Below are 15,175 nucleotides of genomic sequence, written 5' to 3' on the forward strand. Positions count from 1 at the left end.
ACCCGGGGGCGCCAAGTAATGGATAATGCTGAGATAAAGGAGTCCTTCGTATTTATTTAAGACTAAAAATTTAGCAGATCTCAAAAGCATAGGCCTCCTACTTTTCATCGCTGGTAAAGTACATGCCGGAAGCGAAGCCATCGCTGAAGGCGCTGTACTCCGCCTGTTCCTCCGCCTGCGGCTGGTCGTCGGCCTGTTCCCGGCCCAGTTCCTCCGGCTGTCCCGAGGCGTTCACTTGGCCGCCGTTGGACACGCAAGAGCGCGGTGACGTGCGGCGTATCAACGGCGTCTCATCATCGTCACGCTCATCCTCCTCCAGCTCATCCCGCGAGACTTCCACTGCGGCTGCCTGAGCAGGGGAATCGGAAGCGGTGCCGCTGGTGCTGACCGCCGCATTGCCCAAAACGGCTCCCACGACTCCTCGCAGCACCCTGTAGAAGGCGTCGTGCACCTGACCCATCACTTGGCTAGCCGGACGCACTTGCTCCGCCTCGGGCTGTGCGTACTGTTGATACTGGTTGGGCGGCTGAATCTGCTGACCTCGCGCCCAGCTGCTGTGGCTGCTATGCTTCACGGCTCCCCCCGCCCGCCGCTGCGGCTCCTCGCAGGGACATTTGCGGCGCGGAGCAGAGCCGGATCCTCCCGATGCGGGCGGAGGTGGTGGCGGCGGCGGATCGTCGCGACAACCATTGCCATCCTCGCCCGCCGCCCGGCGTTGCTGCTCGCGATCGAATTCGGTCATTGCCCGCTCCGATCGCTCCCGGCAGACGGAGCAGTCGGGATCCGCGCCGTAGACGCCTATGTCGCCATTGAGGGACGACTCGTGGTCCGATTCGCAGCTGCACTTGCCGCCGGCCAACTCGCCGGACTTGCCGGATCCGCGGCGCAGCTTGTACACGATGAACAACAGGGCCAACGTGGCGTATGTGGCCTTTGCCACCTGCAAAATGGGGGTCAAAGTGTGTATTTGAAAAATATTTGACTGAAAATGTTAAATAAATAATTTCGAATTTCATTTTGGAGCTGAAAACGTTCTTTTGTGTTCATCAGCAGCTCCAAAGCGATGGCTCATGTAATCTTGTGTGCGTTCAATAGAATCACTCTTACGTTAGCGCGTCCATTGATGGTTGTCCCATTGAAGTACTTCTTAAAGCCGTCGGCCATTGCTAGGACTGGATCTGGATCTGGAGATCTGGATTTGGGGTCGGTTCCGGGTGAGAGCTGAGTGTGTTCTGCCTGTAGCTCCGAACGAGTACCTAATGACAAGCAACGAAGTGCCAAGCTCGGCCAACTAGATTACAAAGATTACAAAAATTCGTTGGCAGGATCGATTTTTATTGGCTCAATTAGGTACATGAGTTTGGTCCCATCGGGAACCGGAAAGGGGGTGCGGATTATAGCTAGTTATGGATTGCTGAGGGATCGAACGGGTCGGAGGGGTGGGGACCCATGTCCCGCAGCATCGGCGCCCTAGCCATGGAGCATGGCCTGCTGGCAGCCCTTGCAGTAGAGCTTCGTCTCGCGCCGCTTCGAGTTGCGGCGATGCATCTTGACCAGGACGTAGACGAGTCCCAACGACGCCCAGGTGGCCTTGGCTACCTGTGGGTTTCGGAGGCGGATTTGGGCGCATCGAGTGGACTGCAGTGTACTGAATCACTTACATTGGCGCGACCACGCATGGTCTGGCTGTTGAAGACTTCGTGGATGTTGAACCGATCGGACATCTTTGGATCGCTGCGGACCGGATTGGCGCGGCTGCTAACAAAAGATTAAAATTTGGATTCGATATTCGACCTGTATTTAGACCGGGATTCGGATTGTGACTTTTAGACGTTCGGAATGAAAGGAATGTTACTGACAGTCGTCAAAGCCGACTCGGGTATTCCAACTAGTCTAGTCTAGTGCCGACTAATGGGATACCCATTAATTAAGCAATACGACGAAAATTGAGATGTGCAAGAGGCAAAGCGAATGCTTTCATAATTTGTATGTATATACCTTTAACTGACTTCAGAATTCTGCGCTTTGAGTTAAGTTCCATTTACAATTTTATGAAATTTTTAAGCATTTTAGCTGGAGGTTTAGCTATAATTATTTTTATACCAGTTACTAGATTCGTTGAAAATTGTGTGTCACGTAGAACTTCTTTCCATCCTGGTAGGAAATAGGATCACTAGCCGAGCCGATATAGCCATGTCTGTCCGTTCGGCTGTCCGTTCGCCTGTCCGTTCGGCTGTCCGTTCGCCTGTCCGTTCGCCTGTCCGTTCGGCTGTCCGTTCGGCTGTCCATTCGCCTGTCCGTTCGGCTGTCCGTTCGCCTGTCTGTTCGGCTGTCCGTTCGGCTGTCGTTCGTCTGTCCGTTCGGCTGTCCGTTCGCCTGTCCGTTCGGCTGTCCGTTCGCCTGTCCGTTCGCCTGTCCGTTCGGCTATCCGTTCTGCTGTCCGTTCGGCTGTCCGTTCGGCTGTCCGTTCGGCTGTCCGTTTGTCTGTCCGTTTGTCTGTCCGTTCACCTGTCCGTTCGGCTGTCCGTTCGCCTGTCCGTTCGCCTGTCCGTTCGGCTGTCCGTTCGGCTGTCCATTCGCCTGTCCGTTCGGCTGTCCGTTCGCCTGTCTGTTCGGCTGTCCGTTCGGCTGTCGTTCGTCTGTCCGTTCGGCTGTCCGTTCGGCTGTCCGTTCGCCTGTCCGTTCGCCTGTCCGTTCGGCTATCCGTTCGGCTGTCCGTTCGGCTGTCCGTTCGCCTGTCCGTTCGCCTGTCCGTTCGGCTATCCGTTCGGCTGTCCGTTCGGCTGTCCGTTCGGCTGTCCGTTTGTCTGTCCGTTCGGCTGTCCGTTCGCCTGTCCGTTTGCCTGTCCGTTCGCCTGTCCGTTCGGCTGTCCGTTCGTCTGTCCGTTCGGCTGTCCGTTCGCCTGTCCGTTCGGATGTCCGTTCGGCTGTCCGTTCGGCTGTCCGTTCGCCTGTCCGTTCGGCTGTCCGTTCGGCTGTCCGTTCGGCTGTCCGTTCGCCTGTCCGTTCGGCTGTCCGTTCGGCTGTCCGTTCGTCTGTCCGTTCGGCTGTCCGTTCGCCTGTCCGTTCGGCTGTCCGTTCGTCTGTCCGTTCGGCTGTCCGTTCGCCTGTCCGTTCGCCTGTCCGTCCGTATGAATGTCTTCGACTCTGATATTACCATCGCATATCCATCGACCATCACATATCCAAAAACTGCTGGTTGAGGTTGAGGTCATCCTCTATAAATGTATTTTATCACCTAGCTAGCATGTAAACATTCTGGCCTATTTAGCGGTACGCTTCAGTTATACTATTGTAAATATAAGCCCTTTGTGATATTATAATTTACATTTATTATTTATTGCAGTTAGCTTTATCAGCGATTTGGGGTCATGCCACACGCAACGATACTTATTTCAACGTCATCAGTTGTACTAAATGCACAAATGAAATACATTTCGCCAAATAAATGCCAACTTGCAACTAATTTGAATGCTAATCAAACCGAACTACTCATTTGCATACAAGGTAATAGGTGGTTAAAGTGAGTGTAATGGACTTACTTAAGGGGTTACCATGCTTAAATTTTAAATGCCTGCCTTGTAATTAAATTTTTTAAAATATTTTTCAAAAAGCTTCCTTTTTATTTGAGACTCCAGAAAAAAATAACAGCAACCATTTGGTGTGCAGGTGTGCATCTGGTGGCAGGATTAGGATCAGAATATAAAAACTTTTTTTTTCCAGATGGTATATCTTAAAATCAACATCTTGTAAACAGCAGCAAAATAGATTTTATTTTATATATGTACTGATCATGATTACCGATTGTGATTATCTTTAGGTTGTTTGGCCTCAAAACTGAAAACTGGAAGCGCGGTATCCATTCGGCTTCAACTCTGGAACCGATTTTGGAGCCGCCCCGACAGATCTCAGATTGAAATCTTATTTGCATTCGCATGATCGAAAATAGTGGGGAAATTCAACGCAGCAATGGGATTGTCAACGCATCTCGGCCAGAATCGCGCCTCGCATGCCACCTCGCACGGTGACCACATACCAAACACTGTCAATTAACGTGGCAAGATTATAGCCCGGCCAGAAAGCAGTCCGCCCCAGGAACACCGCCCACTGCCCGCCCATTTGGGTATGGAAATGGGCAGTGGGGGCGGCGATTGGCGCTAACCCATAATTCCCACACCCACTTAGCGGTTCGATCGAACCAATATGAAGTCATTTGCATGTCGGCGGGTGCCGCGTATAAAAGGAGTCGCCGATGGGTCTGGAGTCTGGAGTCCGACAAATCGTCTCGGAAATGAAGTTCCATCTGCTGCTGGTCTGCGTCGCCATGTCCCTGGGCCCACTCCCCCAGTCGGAGGCAGGGGTAGGTCCTTAAGCTCTTCTCTCTGCCGGAGGATGCCTCATGGATGCTGTCCACTTGCAGGTGACGGAGGAGCAGATGTGGTCCGCCGGAAAGCTGATGCGCGACGTCTGCCTGCCCAAGTATCCGAAGGTCAGCGTCGAGGTGGCCGACAACATCCGCAACGGGAACATACCCAATAGCAAGGACACCAACTGCTACATCAATTGCATCCTGGAAATGATGCAGGCAGTACGTATTACGAAGTTTCCATCGGGTGTGTGATGGCTACATGATCAGCGCCTTCTTTCCGCTCTGCTCGTGCTTAGATCAAGAAGGGAAAGTTCCAGCTGGAGCCGACCCTCAAGCAGATGGACATCATGCTGCCGGACAGCTACAAGGATGAGTACCGCAAGGGCATCCACCTGTGCAAGGACTCCACCGTGGGCCTGAAGAACGCCCCCAACTGCGATCCCGCCCACGCTCTGCTCAGCTGCCTGAAGAACAACATCAAGGTGTTCGTGTTTCCCTAGGCTTTCCGTCCGAGGCTACCAGATGCGTCACACTTTGGCATCCGGAACTGGTGACTCCGCACTCTTGCCCGAAATCCCAAACCCAAACCCACACCCAAACCCAAGCTCAATCCCCTGACCAGATGATCAATAAAAGGTAGCCGGAGGGCCCCGTCATCTGTGGTGTATTTTGATTGGGCTGCGATGGATGGACGGATGGGTGCTTGGCTGTGGTTGTGGTGGGGCTTGCATGATCCGCCCCAGCAATGTCATGGCTATCGCCGGGTGATCTACATCCGAGGCGATTGGCTTGTACCGGATGTGCTGGACACGATTGCGGCGGGTATAAATTGCCCGGCGCCGATTGCTGTCCGTCCACTATTCACAAGAAGAGCAAAAATGATGCAGAGCAACCGGATGACGACGACGTTGAAGATGACGAACCTCCTGCTGGCAGTGGCCTGCGCCGCCGTGCTGATGGGATCGGCGACGGCGGACGAGGAGGAGGTGTCCATGACCGTGGACGAGGTGGTGGAGCTGATCGAGCCCTTTGGCGACGGTTGCACCCCCAAGCCAGAGAGGGGTAAGTGCACCGATGGGTCACTCACCCATACTACCATACCATTCGCATAACATACCATATCCGCAGAGCACATCGTCGAGATGGTGCTGAACAAGGAGGACGCCAAGCACGAGAGCAAGTGCTTCCGCCACTGCATGCTGGAGCAGTTCGAGCTGATGCCCGAGGGTCAGCTGCAGTATAACGAGGACAAGACGGTCGATATGATCAACATGATGTTCCCGGATCGCGAGGACGACGGCCGGCGCATCGTCAAGACCTGCAACGAGCAGCTAAAGGCCGAGCAGGACAAGTGAGTGTGGTGGGGCAATGGAGGACCCTAGTGTCCAGGAGCCAAGACTCGCTGACCCAGAAATCGCCGTACTGGTGGCGGGTGGACTCACAATTGTCCAGCGAAGTGTAATCCAGATGCGGAGTGAATTCACTTCAAAGCAAAAATCGAATTTTTCAGTCTTGCTGCTTTTCGAAAATATTCCGAACTCGAAAGAAAAGACAAGTGTCAGAATACGGATCATTTTGAAGTTTGAGTTGCCGTGTGTTTTGAAAAATACTTTTTTTTAAATCGCAATGAGTCATGTCGTACACTTTTGTCAGCGCAAAGCTTTTAATCCCAGGACGAGAGTTTCAATATTTTGGAATACCTTTCGAAAAACCTTTAAAAATCGTTTGAAATATTTTTAAAAAATTTCGAAAGGATCTTCATTTTGGTCGGACTATATGAAGCATAAAAAAATAATTCCCCTGCTGATCCGCGGTTTGTTTTTCAGGTGCGAGGCCGCCCACGGGATCGCCATGTGCATGCTGCGCGAGATGCGCTCCTCGGGCTTCAAGATTCCCGAGGTCAAGGAATGAGGTCATGGAGCTCTGCTCGCTGGCCCACCATTGCATGTTCTCCCCCTTTTTTTTTATTAGTGATTCAGTTCGATTTAATTACCAAAGCTAGAGAACTTGGAGTGGTTTCCTAAACTAATAAAGCGCCCAACCAACAAATTACGAATTATGAATATTTATCGCTTGGGGTGGGAATCACATACGTAATCCGCGAAAGATTGTGATTTAATTGTGCAAAAATGGAAATAAATTACTGTATGTATAGATTTATTAAAATCAATTACGAGCGAGCAACTAAAAATTGATCTAGTAATAGAAAAAGCTGAGTAACTCATAACTAATATCTTATATATAATTATATCTATTGATCATGAATGTTCGGTTAAAATTATGTGAGAAATCATTGTAGCGAAGATGATGGCCTTCTACTCGTAGTTAAGATCTCAAGTGGTAGTTGGTGGTGCCCCTGGCGCGGAGATGTCCCCTACCAGACCAGCTTTACGTTGTTGCGCTCCAGCTGGCGACTGATGCACTGGTTGAAGAGGTGGGCCACCTCGCAGGAGTTCTTGGAGGAGATGCCGCGGCTGCAGGCCTGCGCCATGCTGGAGCTGACGGCGATGGCCATCTTGTTGTCCTGGGTCACCAGGCTGGTCAGCTTCTCCACCTGGCCAACGTTCAGCTTGTTGTCGGCGTCCATCTGGGCGCGGATGAGAGGTATTAGTGCCCTTTTAGTCCTGGTTGTGACACACGTGCCCGGCTACTCACCAACTTGATCTTCTTGAGCACGCACTCCACCAGGCACTTCTCCTTCTCACTGGGATTGGTCACCTTCACCAGCGGGCGCTGGTCCCTGGGCAGCTGCAGCTTCTGGATGCACTCCATCCTGGCCGCGGTGACTAGCTCCTGCACCTGCGGCAAGTTGCGATCGATCACCGCCCAGATGGGCTCCGTTCCGGTCTTGGGCAGCAGCTTGGTGAGATCGAAGGCCTGGTTCTGGCCACGGACGCAGTGCGTCTGCAGCAGGACAGCGACCACGAGCGTCATTAGCGGAATGGCGGCGACTGGAGTGGATGGCTTCATCTTGGCGGCTGCTTTCTCTTTGGCTCTGCTCTTGCTCGGCCCCTTGGCTTATAAACTGACCCATGACCTCAGACCAAAGTCGTCTGCACATGGCATCGTCGCTCGATTTTGCTGATTGCAAGCATTTCTCCAGTGCCAAGTTCATCACTCGTCATCGTCGCCCGCACAAGTCACGCTCCAAAGACGATCTTTGACTTCGCCCACACTATCCAGCGATGTGTCAGTTCACTCGAGACAATGGCAATCTCCGATCTCGGATTAATGTAGATCTCTAATCTGGAAAACTGATAGTTCTATCAAGGTTGTAGGGTATATCCATTTTTGGAATAACCCATTCGAAAATATCAAAGTCAAACAATTCAAATTAAAGTAAACTCGATTATTTAGATATATTTGTTGGATGATTGACTATGTATTTATTACTCGGTCACACAGTCCTCCGACCTGTTAAAGATCTTAATGATCCAGTAAGCCCCACTCAATCCAATTGGAATAAAAATTAGCATGCAACATGCTCACACGATGCAATCCGATTCCGTCTATTGGAGTCCACAATAATATAGATTGCGTGCTGAAATATCCACTCGATGGGATGGACAAACAGACTGCCTGGAACTCAGATTGCGATCGTTGGCACTCGGAATTATCAGAAAGTCGGCAGGCTGACGGGCTGACGGGCAAACTGGGAAATAGGCGGACAGATGAAGGGTATATTATGGCCTAAACGGCCAATTTGGCAGGCGGCAATCGCAGTTCCCAGTTCGCCTAGTTCCATATAATTGTATAATCGCTCGATGGCCCCGCCAGTCACAATCACTCATCTCACCCAGAGCTGTTGATCGATTTAATTACAAGCGGGATTTCTCATTTCGCATTTAGCATTTTGCATTTTTTTGCATTTCCATAGCACTACTAGCCATAGCCATTCCCAATTCTATATCCGCGGCATTTGCAGCGATTTCATGCCAGTCACCAATTAAGCAGGTAAGTGGAGATCGGTGGGCCATCTCATCTGGCAGCGGCAGTTCCAGCGGGGTGTCACTCGTTCACACGATGCCCAGTCGAGGGCATCTCCGCCGGATCCCGTCCCATCCCGTCCAGAGCGGCGGAGTGAAGTGGAGTGCCATGTGCCATGTGCCATGTGCCATGTGCTGCCCATGTAGTTCATAATTGCGCGTAATTGCCGGAGCTGCTTGAGACGCGGCTGGAGATCGGCGATGGATCAGATCTGCCAAGTCAATCACGGGACTCGGCTTGGGCAATAGCTCCTATAAAACGCCGCCGTCGCCGGCATTTCGCATCCAAGTCAGAGTTCGCACGTCGCGCAGTACAATCGCAAATCGAAATGTCGCATCTGGTTCACCTGACCGTCCTGCTCCTGGTGGGCCTCCTCTGCCTGGGCGCCACCAGCGCCAAGCCGCACGAGGAGATCAACAGGGACCACGCCGCCGAGCTGGCCAACGAGTGCAAGGCTGAGACGGGAGCCACCGATGGTGAGTCAGATGGTCATCAGTGCAGAAGATTCAGTAGGGAATGCAGCTGTCCGCATACCACTCCTACCCGTGGTGGATGTGTTAGGATAGCTATTGCGCAATGATCAATCATATGATATATCGCTTACAGAGGATGTGGAGCAGCTGATGAGCCACGACCTGCCCGAGAGACACGAGGCCAAGTGCCTGCGCGCCTGCGTGATGAAGAAGCTGCAGATAGTGAGTGCTGCTCCGGCAGGAAGTGTGATCCACTCCCCACCACTCCACCCATTCCATTCTCCCTCCCATTGCAGATGGATGAGTCCGGCAAGCTGAACAAGGAACACGCCATCGAGTTGGTCAAGGCCATGACCAAGCACGATGCGGAGAAGGAGGACGCTCCCGCCGAGGTGGTGGCCAAGTGCGAGGCCATCGAGACACCCGAGGATCAGTGAGTAGTGCTTGCCGTACGCTGTTTGCCCATATCCGGACTATAATCCTGCTGCCATTTCCAGTTGCGACGCTGCCTTCGCCTACGAGGAATGCATTTACGAGCAAATGAAGGAGCATGGACTCGAGCTGGAGGAGCACTGAGACCAGATTTGAGACCCATGACGACCCCCCGTTGCTGTATCACAAACGCCCTTCTGGAATATAACCATCTTTTTTTTTATGTGTATACTATGATCTAAGTACTTGATAAACTGAGAAACTGCAGGCTGGATTGTTTGTTGAATTGCAAAGGGGGGGGATTCGTATGGGTGTGGGTATCCTCCAAGACTCCCCGGGATCCACAATTTACTAATAATGCTCAACTTCGACGTTTATCTTACAATCTTTATTATAAATACAAGTACATTTTTTGTATATTATCTCCCAATCTGGAGCATACTTAAAAGATTCTTACACACTATCCGTTAATGCCCGATGGTCTTCGTACCTGGGTTTCTCCAACTGTTATCTTGCGAAGAAAGGCCCGGCCAGGAATGCAAAGTCGTATCCCCATTAATTAACATATCGACGACTCTGCACGTTCGCGCTCCCGGCTGCCCTAAATATGTCCTAGCTTAGCCGACTAATCGCAATCTGTCGGTAAAAATAACTATTTGCTTAATTTTTCTCTTAGTATAGTATGCTGCCCGAGCTCAGGGAATTTGTGTCGAGAAGACGGCGACGCCGATTGCGGTCCGTCTGCGCAAGACGAATTCGCAGGGTCTCGGGCTATGGTCATTAATTCTATTAGTTAGTAGCTAGATGAGGTGCACAGGTCATACGCGATCTACATGGCTGATCTCTACATGAGATACATGAGATGAGACCATTAAAATATCGCGCAAATATCCTGGTTAAACACAGACAGAGGTAAACAGATAGTAAAAAAATTAAATATCTTAGTGGATCCAAAAAAGGGAATAATTGCAACTGGACGTGGACCGGTGCCGGGCAGCTCTAGCTCCTAGCTTACGTTTATGTTACATCTTTTTTGTTTTACACCATAAGTTGCTATTCGCGTTCGCTTCACTTTTGAACGCTGGCAGTTCCTATTTCTATTCCCTAGATGATTTATGTAAGCCACCAGTCGGCACCCGCATCCTGTCCCGACTCCGTTCCACCGGATTGTCAGGAGCGGAAGCGCCTTAGAGAAAGTAGTCCGCCTGAGGCTTCTTCGAGGGAATGCCGCGACTCTCCTGCGGAGCTGCCTCAAAGATGACAAAGTCGCGGTGCAGGTACTCGTTCAGCTCCAGGATGGCAGCTACATTGCCGCAACTGCATGTGGAGAGATTGCAGAGTTAACAACACAAGTTCGAAATTGCACAGGAGGCTGACTCACCGATAGCAGTAATTGGGTGCCGACCAGACGGTCAGGACGGTTTCGTTGAAGTGCCACTTGAAGCCCTCCATCACCAGCTGGTGTGCACGGCAAATCATGTCGATATCGTTCGTGCGGTTGAACTGGGAGACCACGTCCGAGCCAAAGAGATAGCCAGCACCGCGTGGCGACACGCCCCAGCCAGTCTGGTCCTCCGGATCGCTCCAAAGCAGATCGCACATGGGCCCGTCGTGCGGCACCTCCTGCTTGCGGTCGATGCTGCGAATCTGGTCGAGGTACTGGATGGACGGCGACAGGCCGCCGTGCACGCAGAATATTTTGCCGTCGATGATCGCCGACAGGCTGAGGTAGTCGAAGATCTCCGTGCAGTACCGCCACACGGCCGTCGATCCGTACTTGCGCAGGCACTCGTCGTAGAATCCGTAGACCTGTGTGATTTGGCGCGACTCATGGTTGCCTCGTATCAGCGTGATTCGGTCCGGATAGCGCACCTTCAGCGCCAGCAGCAGCAGAAACGTCTCCACGCTATAGTAGCCGCGGTCCACGAAATCGCCCATGAACAGGTAGTTCTTCTCGGGCACATCGCCGCCAACCTTGAACAGCTCCTTCAGATCGTAGAACTGACCGTGGATGTCGCCGCACACGGTCACTGGCGAGTCCACACGCTGCACGTTGCCCTCCTCCACCAGGATCTCGCGGGCTTTGGCGCACAGGGCCTTCACCTCGTTCTCCTTGATGATCTCGCAGCGCTTCAGCTGCTCGATCTGTCGGTCCAGGTCGCTGTAGTCGGACATCTTCACCCGGAGGATGGCGGCAGCCGAGGCGACGGGGAAGCGGTGAATCGGACTGCAGGCGTTGACGGGGTGGGGACAGCGTCGTTAGTCGTTCACCAAACTGGAGCGGGTGGATGTCAGGGAGCCACAAGATTGCAAAAGAGAAATACTATGAATTTTTGGTCGCTTGAGTGAGATAGGGTACTACTCTAGTCGGGCACAGCAAGTCTAGTGTTTTAGACGCCATAAAGTGCATCGCCGTAGCTGCATCCCACATCTAAGAATCAAGACGATCTAACTATATGTACGGATTTGACAAACAATATAAACACACACATTCGCGTTTCCAGCTATTCCACTTGTTGAGACCCCATGGACTAGGGTTATTTCGCAATGAAAACCCAACCAACGGGAAAAGAGGCTGTATTCAATATTCTTAACTTATTTTAGCTGCTTTAGATGGCTATGCTTTAAGTGAATGCATACACATTTCTTTCAAATACAAAACATGTATTTGACAGTCGATAGGGTTGGATTTGTTTTAAAACTGAATTTCTAGATTAGAGCTTAGTTCTTAATGGGAAGTGCATTGCTTGAAGCGACAGATTTTCAGTTGCTGCTATAGTGGAAGTATGGTATCTAATAGTCGAGCAATAGCCATCCTTCTGTTTGTGTTTCGGTTTTTGAGTGCGCCTGCATGCGTCTGTGTGCGTCGGCTTTGTGCGGATGCTCGCGCGTGTGTGTGCGTCTGGCTTGTCGCTGGCCTTTTTGCCGCGCGCGATTTTCACCGTCTGCCGTGCTTTTCCTGTCTTACCCGGCGCTTTTTTCAGAATCACTACTTACTCAGCGCAGTGGCGGGCTATCTGGAAAATCCTTTTGCTGGTTGCTCGGCTCTCGTGTTCGCGTTACAATACAAAAAATGCACATCAAAGTTTTTGGCAACCGGGATTCTGCGAAGAGCTGGATTGGCCACTTGCGGTTGTATCGATATATTTAGTAATGGTACTTGCAATGACCCATCGAGTCTTTAATTTCGATAGTAGGCATAACAGCGAAGCGTCTTTTACACTGCTCCAAGGATTCCATCGATAATTTATTTATGTTATTTAAGTTATATTTATGCGCTCTCGCACGTTTTTATTGTATGTGTATTTATAAACGCGGCAGCCGAAAGTTTAAAACTGAAGGTTTTTAAATACCCTTGGTAAAAAATAATCGACGAATGGGAGAGGTGATAATGTTATAATGCTTATATCGATAGCACTTTTGCAATTAGTCGGCCACCTGGGTTGGTTTGGTATCAAGCCGTTTTCCCCATCTGGCAACGCTAGCATTGTTTATATTTTATTTCACAAGTTTCCCACATTTTATCCCGGAAAACGCATCAAAAAAGATGCCCAAGGAGAAATCCAAGCACCGGCATCGCAGCCGCAGTCGGGAGAGGCGGGATCATCGCAGTCCGGATCCGAGGAGCAGCAGGAACAGGGATCGGGATCGTGAGCGCGAGCGGGAAAAGGATCGTGACCACAGAGACAAGGAACGCGACCAGCGCAGGGAAAGAGAAAAGGACAAAAACAGAGACAAGAAGCGGGAGCACAAAAGCCGGAGGCGCCGGTCCTCTTCCGCCAGCTCATCCCCGTCAAGTTCGACGTCCAGTTCGGCGCCCGGTGGCCCTCGTTCGCCGCTGGCAAAAAACTCGATGAAGCTTCTCCAGACGCTGGAAGCCCGTCGCCTCGTCGAGCAGAAGGATCGCCAGCGTAAAAAGGAGGAGCTGAAGGCCCATGAAACGCCCGAGGAGAAGCGCGCCCGTCGCCTGCGTGAAAAGCAGGCCAAGGAGCAGCGGCGTCGCGAACGAATGGGCTGGGACAACGAGTACCAGACGTACTCCAACGAAGACAACCCGTTCGGGGACTCCAATCTCACCTCCACCTTCCACTGGGGCAAAAAGCTGGAGGTAGAGGGACTATCAAATCTCTCTACCAAAACCGTAGAGGTACTGTCTCTGCAAAAGCAGTTGGAAAATCGCAGGGAGCTGGAGAAGGTCAAGAAACGGCGTCAGGAGAGGGAGCTGGAGCGGCAGGTGCGCGAGGATGATCTGATGATGCAGCAGCGCGCCAAGGAGGCGGTGCAGTTTCGCGAGTGGCAGCGCCAGGAAGATCAGTTTCACCTAGAGCAGGCACGCTTGCGCAGTGAAATCCGGATCCGAGATGGACGTGCCAAGCCCATCGATCTCCTCGCCCAATATGTGGCCGCTGGGAATGAGCCACTCGAAGAGTGCCTCGAGATGCAGATGCACGAGCCCTATGTGCTGCTAAACGGCCTGCCCGTGGAAGAACTGGAGGACCTGCTGGTCGACATAAAGGTATACGAAGAGCTGGAGCAGGGCAAGCACATAGATTTCTGGAACGATATGATCACCATTGTGCAGGACGAACTGCAGCGCCAACAGAAACTGGAGGCGGAGAATAGTGCGCTCAATCAACGCCGGGATGGCATCCACCAGGCGGTGGTAAAAGATGTGGCGGATATCTTCAGGGGGAAAAATGCTCAGCAGCTGGAGGAGATGCGGCACCGCATCGAGGCCAAGATCAGTGGGCGAGCGGATGGCGTCGACATTAGCTACTGGGAGAGCCTGCTCTCGCAACTCAAGGCACACATGGCCAGAGCCCGACTGCGAGATCGCCATCAAGCCTTACTGCGCGAGAAGCTGTCGCTGCTCAAGCGAGAAAACGATAATGAGACGCTGCAAGAGAAGGTGGCGCCACAAGTCAAGGAAGAGGAGATGGAAACCCAGGACGCAGAGGACCCGGAGGTTGAGGAGGGCTCACCCGAAGACGAAGAGGATCCCCTGAATGAGCTGCGTAGAACAGTGCGTCTTTACCAGGCAGGGAACTACAGCCCGCGCTATATACGCGAAGAGGACTTCACCGGCAGACGAGCGCAAAACGAAGACGTCGACGAACCGGAGGCAGAAGGACTTCTCTACGAGGAGGAGGATGACGAGCGGCGAACACAGAGACAGCGTCTGCTAATCCTTCATCCAGAACGAGTGGATAACAATCAACTGACCCCGCAGGAACTGCGAATGCGCAACGAGGCGAAGCAGGGAATGCAGGGTGACGAGGCCGAGTTCAGTGTGGAGACCACACTGGATGCAGTGCCGCAGCTGGCCACCGATAAGTACCGACCACGAAAGCCGCGCTACTTCAATCGCGTGCACACGGGCTTCGAGTGGAACAAGTACAACCAGACGCACTACGACATGGACAATCCGCCGCCCAAGATCGTGCAGGGCTACAAGTTTAACATATTCTATCCGGACCTTATGGACAAATCGCAGACGCCGCAGTACTTCCTCACTCCCTGCGCGGACAACGGGGACTTCGCGGTGCTGCGTTTCCACACAGGACCGCCGTACGAGGACATCGCCTTCAAGATCGTCAACCGGGAGTGGGAGTTCAGCTACAAGCGAGGCTTTCGCTGCCAGTTCCACAACAACATTTTCCAGCTGTGGTTCCACTTCAAGCGCTATCGCTACAGGCGGTGAAGGATTGTCACCGTCTGGCCTAGATTACCCAAACCATCCTTTTGTGCAGTCCTATGTTATTTTCCAATAAAGTGTAAGCCCAGAACGACTAGCAAACTGGTTCCATTCATTGCAGTTGTTTAGCTGACTCCAAATAAGACTGCGGCTCCGTTCCGTTCCTTATTTTTAAGTTCAGTTACCTATCCATCATGCATATAAGGAGAGCATTATAAT

The 15,175-nt window shown here is 52.0% G+C and overlaps 8 protein-coding genes across 8 annotated transcripts; 4 read left to right on the forward strand and 4 right to left on the reverse strand.

Annotated features, from left to right (window-relative positions):
• Positions 1-34: 34 nt before the first annotated feature.
• LOC117147305 lies at positions 35-1,241 on the reverse strand. Its single transcript, XM_033314153.1, has 2 exons — positions 1,108-1,241; positions 35-940 (listed from the first exon to the last, which is right to left on the reverse strand). Exons 1-2 carry the CDS (start codon positions 1,162-1,164, stop codon positions 98-100), a joined length of 900 nt encoding a protein of 299 aa, XP_033170044.1. The 5' UTR covers positions 1,165-1,241; the 3' UTR covers positions 35-97.
• An 85-nt stretch (positions 1,242-1,326) lies between these two features.
• Positions 1,327-1,853, reverse strand: LOC117147306 (putative 60S ribosomal protein L33). Its single transcript, XM_033314154.1, has 2 exons — positions 1,662-1,853; positions 1,327-1,599 (listed from the first exon to the last, which is right to left on the reverse strand). The coding sequence occupies exons 1-2, from the start codon at positions 1,722-1,724 to the stop codon at positions 1,471-1,473; spliced, it is 192 nt and encodes a 63-aa protein (XP_033170045.1). The 5' UTR covers positions 1,725-1,853; the 3' UTR covers positions 1,327-1,470.
• A 2,399-nt stretch (positions 1,854-4,252) lies between these two features.
• On the forward strand, positions 4,253-5,025 carry LOC117147258 (general odorant-binding protein 19a). The gene is made up of 3 exons (XM_033314078.1): positions 4,253-4,360; positions 4,421-4,588; positions 4,666-5,025. Exons 1-3 carry the CDS (start codon positions 4,253-4,255, stop codon positions 4,867-4,869), a joined length of 480 nt encoding a protein of 159 aa, XP_033169969.1. The 3' UTR covers positions 4,870-5,025.
• Positions 5,026-5,241: 216 nt separating this feature from the next.
• Positions 5,242-6,421, forward strand: LOC117147500. Its single transcript, XM_033314404.1, has 3 exons — positions 5,242-5,431; positions 5,498-5,720; positions 6,196-6,421. Exons 1-3 carry the CDS (start codon positions 5,248-5,250, stop codon positions 6,278-6,280), a joined length of 492 nt encoding a protein of 163 aa, XP_033170295.1. The 5' UTR covers positions 5,242-5,247; the 3' UTR covers positions 6,281-6,421.
• A 111-nt stretch (positions 6,422-6,532) lies between these two features.
• Positions 6,533-7,375, reverse strand: LOC117147525. The gene is made up of 2 exons (XM_033314444.1): positions 7,025-7,375; positions 6,533-6,956 (listed from the first exon to the last, which is right to left on the reverse strand). Exons 1-2 carry the CDS (start codon positions 7,337-7,339, stop codon positions 6,744-6,746), a joined length of 528 nt encoding a protein of 175 aa, XP_033170335.1. The 5' UTR covers positions 7,340-7,375; the 3' UTR covers positions 6,533-6,743.
• A 1,259-nt stretch (positions 7,376-8,634) lies between these two features.
• On the forward strand, positions 8,635-9,529 carry LOC117146834 (general odorant-binding protein 19d). Its single transcript, XM_033313388.1, has 4 exons — positions 8,635-8,832; positions 8,963-9,051; positions 9,126-9,262; positions 9,327-9,529. Exons 1-4 carry the CDS (start codon positions 8,685-8,687, stop codon positions 9,403-9,405), a joined length of 453 nt encoding a protein of 150 aa, XP_033169279.1. The 5' UTR covers positions 8,635-8,684; the 3' UTR covers positions 9,406-9,529.
• Positions 9,530-9,627: 98 nt separating this feature from the next.
• Positions 9,628-12,421, reverse strand: LOC117146832 (serine/threonine-protein phosphatase 4 catalytic subunit). The gene is made up of 3 exons (XM_033313386.1): positions 12,259-12,421; positions 10,643-11,536; positions 9,628-10,578 (listed from the first exon to the last, which is right to left on the reverse strand). The coding sequence occupies exons 2-3, from the start codon at positions 11,434-11,436 to the stop codon at positions 10,449-10,451; spliced, it is 924 nt and encodes a 307-aa protein (XP_033169277.1). The 5' UTR covers positions 11,437-11,536; positions 12,259-12,421; the 3' UTR covers positions 9,628-10,448.
• A 287-nt stretch (positions 12,422-12,708) lies between these two features.
• Positions 12,709-15,053, forward strand: LOC117146831 (cactin). Its single transcript, XM_033313385.1, has one exon. It carries the CDS (start codon positions 12,809-12,811, stop codon positions 14,960-14,962), a length of 2,154 nt encoding a protein of 717 aa, XP_033169276.1. The 5' UTR covers positions 12,709-12,808; the 3' UTR covers positions 14,963-15,053.
• Positions 15,054-15,175: the final 122 nt, after the last annotated feature.

This window comes from Drosophila mauritiana, chromosome X (assembly GCF_004382145.1).
Source record: "Drosophila mauritiana strain mau12 chromosome X, ASM438214v1, whole genome shotgun sequence".
NCBI lineage: Eukaryota > Metazoa > Arthropoda > Insecta > Diptera > Drosophilidae > Drosophila > Drosophila mauritiana.

Coding starts and splice junctions, on each gene's coding strand:
- LOC117147305 (XM_033314153.1), bottom strand. CDS start 1,164: ATGGCCGACGGCTTTAAGAAGTACTTCAATGGGACAACCATCAATGGA. Junction 941..1,107: donor CCATCAATGGACGCGCTAAC/GTAAGAGTGATT, acceptor CCCATTTTGCAG/GTGGCAAAGGCCACATACGC.
- LOC117147306 (XM_033314154.1), bottom strand. CDS start 1,724: ATGTCCGATCGGTTCAACATCCACGAAGTCTTCAACAGCCAGACCATG. Junction 1,600..1,661: donor CCATGCGTGGTCGCGCCAAT/GTAAGTGATTCA, acceptor CGAAACCCACAG/GTAGCCAAGGCCACCTGGGC.
- LOC117147258 (XM_033314078.1), top strand. CDS start 4,253: ATGGGTCTGGAGTCTGGAGTCCGACAAATCGTCTCGGAAATGAAGTTC. Junction 4,361..4,420: donor TCCCCCAGTCGGAGGCAGGG/GTAGGTCCTTAA, acceptor GTCCACTTGCAG/GTGACGGAGGAGCAGATGTG. Junction 4,589..4,665: donor TCCTGGAAATGATGCAGGCA/GTACGTATTACG, acceptor GCTCGTGCTTAG/ATCAAGAAGGGAAAGTTCCA.
- LOC117147500 (XM_033314404.1), top strand. CDS start 5,248: ATGATGCAGAGCAACCGGATGACGACGACGTTGAAGATGACGAACCTC. Junction 5,432..5,497: donor CACCCCCAAGCCAGAGAGGG/GTAAGTGCACCG, acceptor CCATATCCGCAG/AGCACATCGTCGAGATGGTG. Junction 5,721..6,195: donor CTAAAGGCCGAGCAGGACAA/GTGAGTGTGGTG, acceptor TTTGTTTTTCAG/GTGCGAGGCCGCCCACGGGA.
- LOC117147525 (XM_033314444.1), bottom strand. CDS start 7,339: ATGAAGCCATCCACTCCAGTCGCCGCCATTCCGCTAATGACGCTCGTG. Junction 6,957..7,024: donor TGCTCAAGAAGATCAAGTTG/GTGAGTAGCCGG, acceptor ATCCGCGCCCAG/ATGGACGCCGACAACAAGCT.
- LOC117146834 (XM_033313388.1), top strand. CDS start 8,685: ATGTCGCATCTGGTTCACCTGACCGTCCTGCTCCTGGTGGGCCTCCTC. Junction 9,052..9,125: donor TGATGAAGAAGCTGCAGATA/GTGAGTGCTGCT, acceptor CTCCCATTGCAG/ATGGATGAGTCCGGCAAGCT. Junction 9,263..9,326: donor ATCGAGACACCCGAGGATCA/GTGAGTAGTGCT, acceptor TGCCATTTCCAG/TTGCGACGCTGCCTTCGCCT.
- LOC117146832 (XM_033313386.1), bottom strand. CDS start 11,436: ATGTCCGACTACAGCGACCTGGACCGACAGATCGAGCAGCTGAAGCGC. Junction 10,579..10,642: donor GCACCCAATTACTGCTATCG/GTGAGTCAGCCT, acceptor CTCCACATGCAG/TTGCGGCAATGTAGCTGCCA.
- LOC117146831 (XM_033313385.1), top strand. CDS start 12,809: ATGCCCAAGGAGAAATCCAAGCACCGGCATCGCAGCCGCAGTCGGGAG.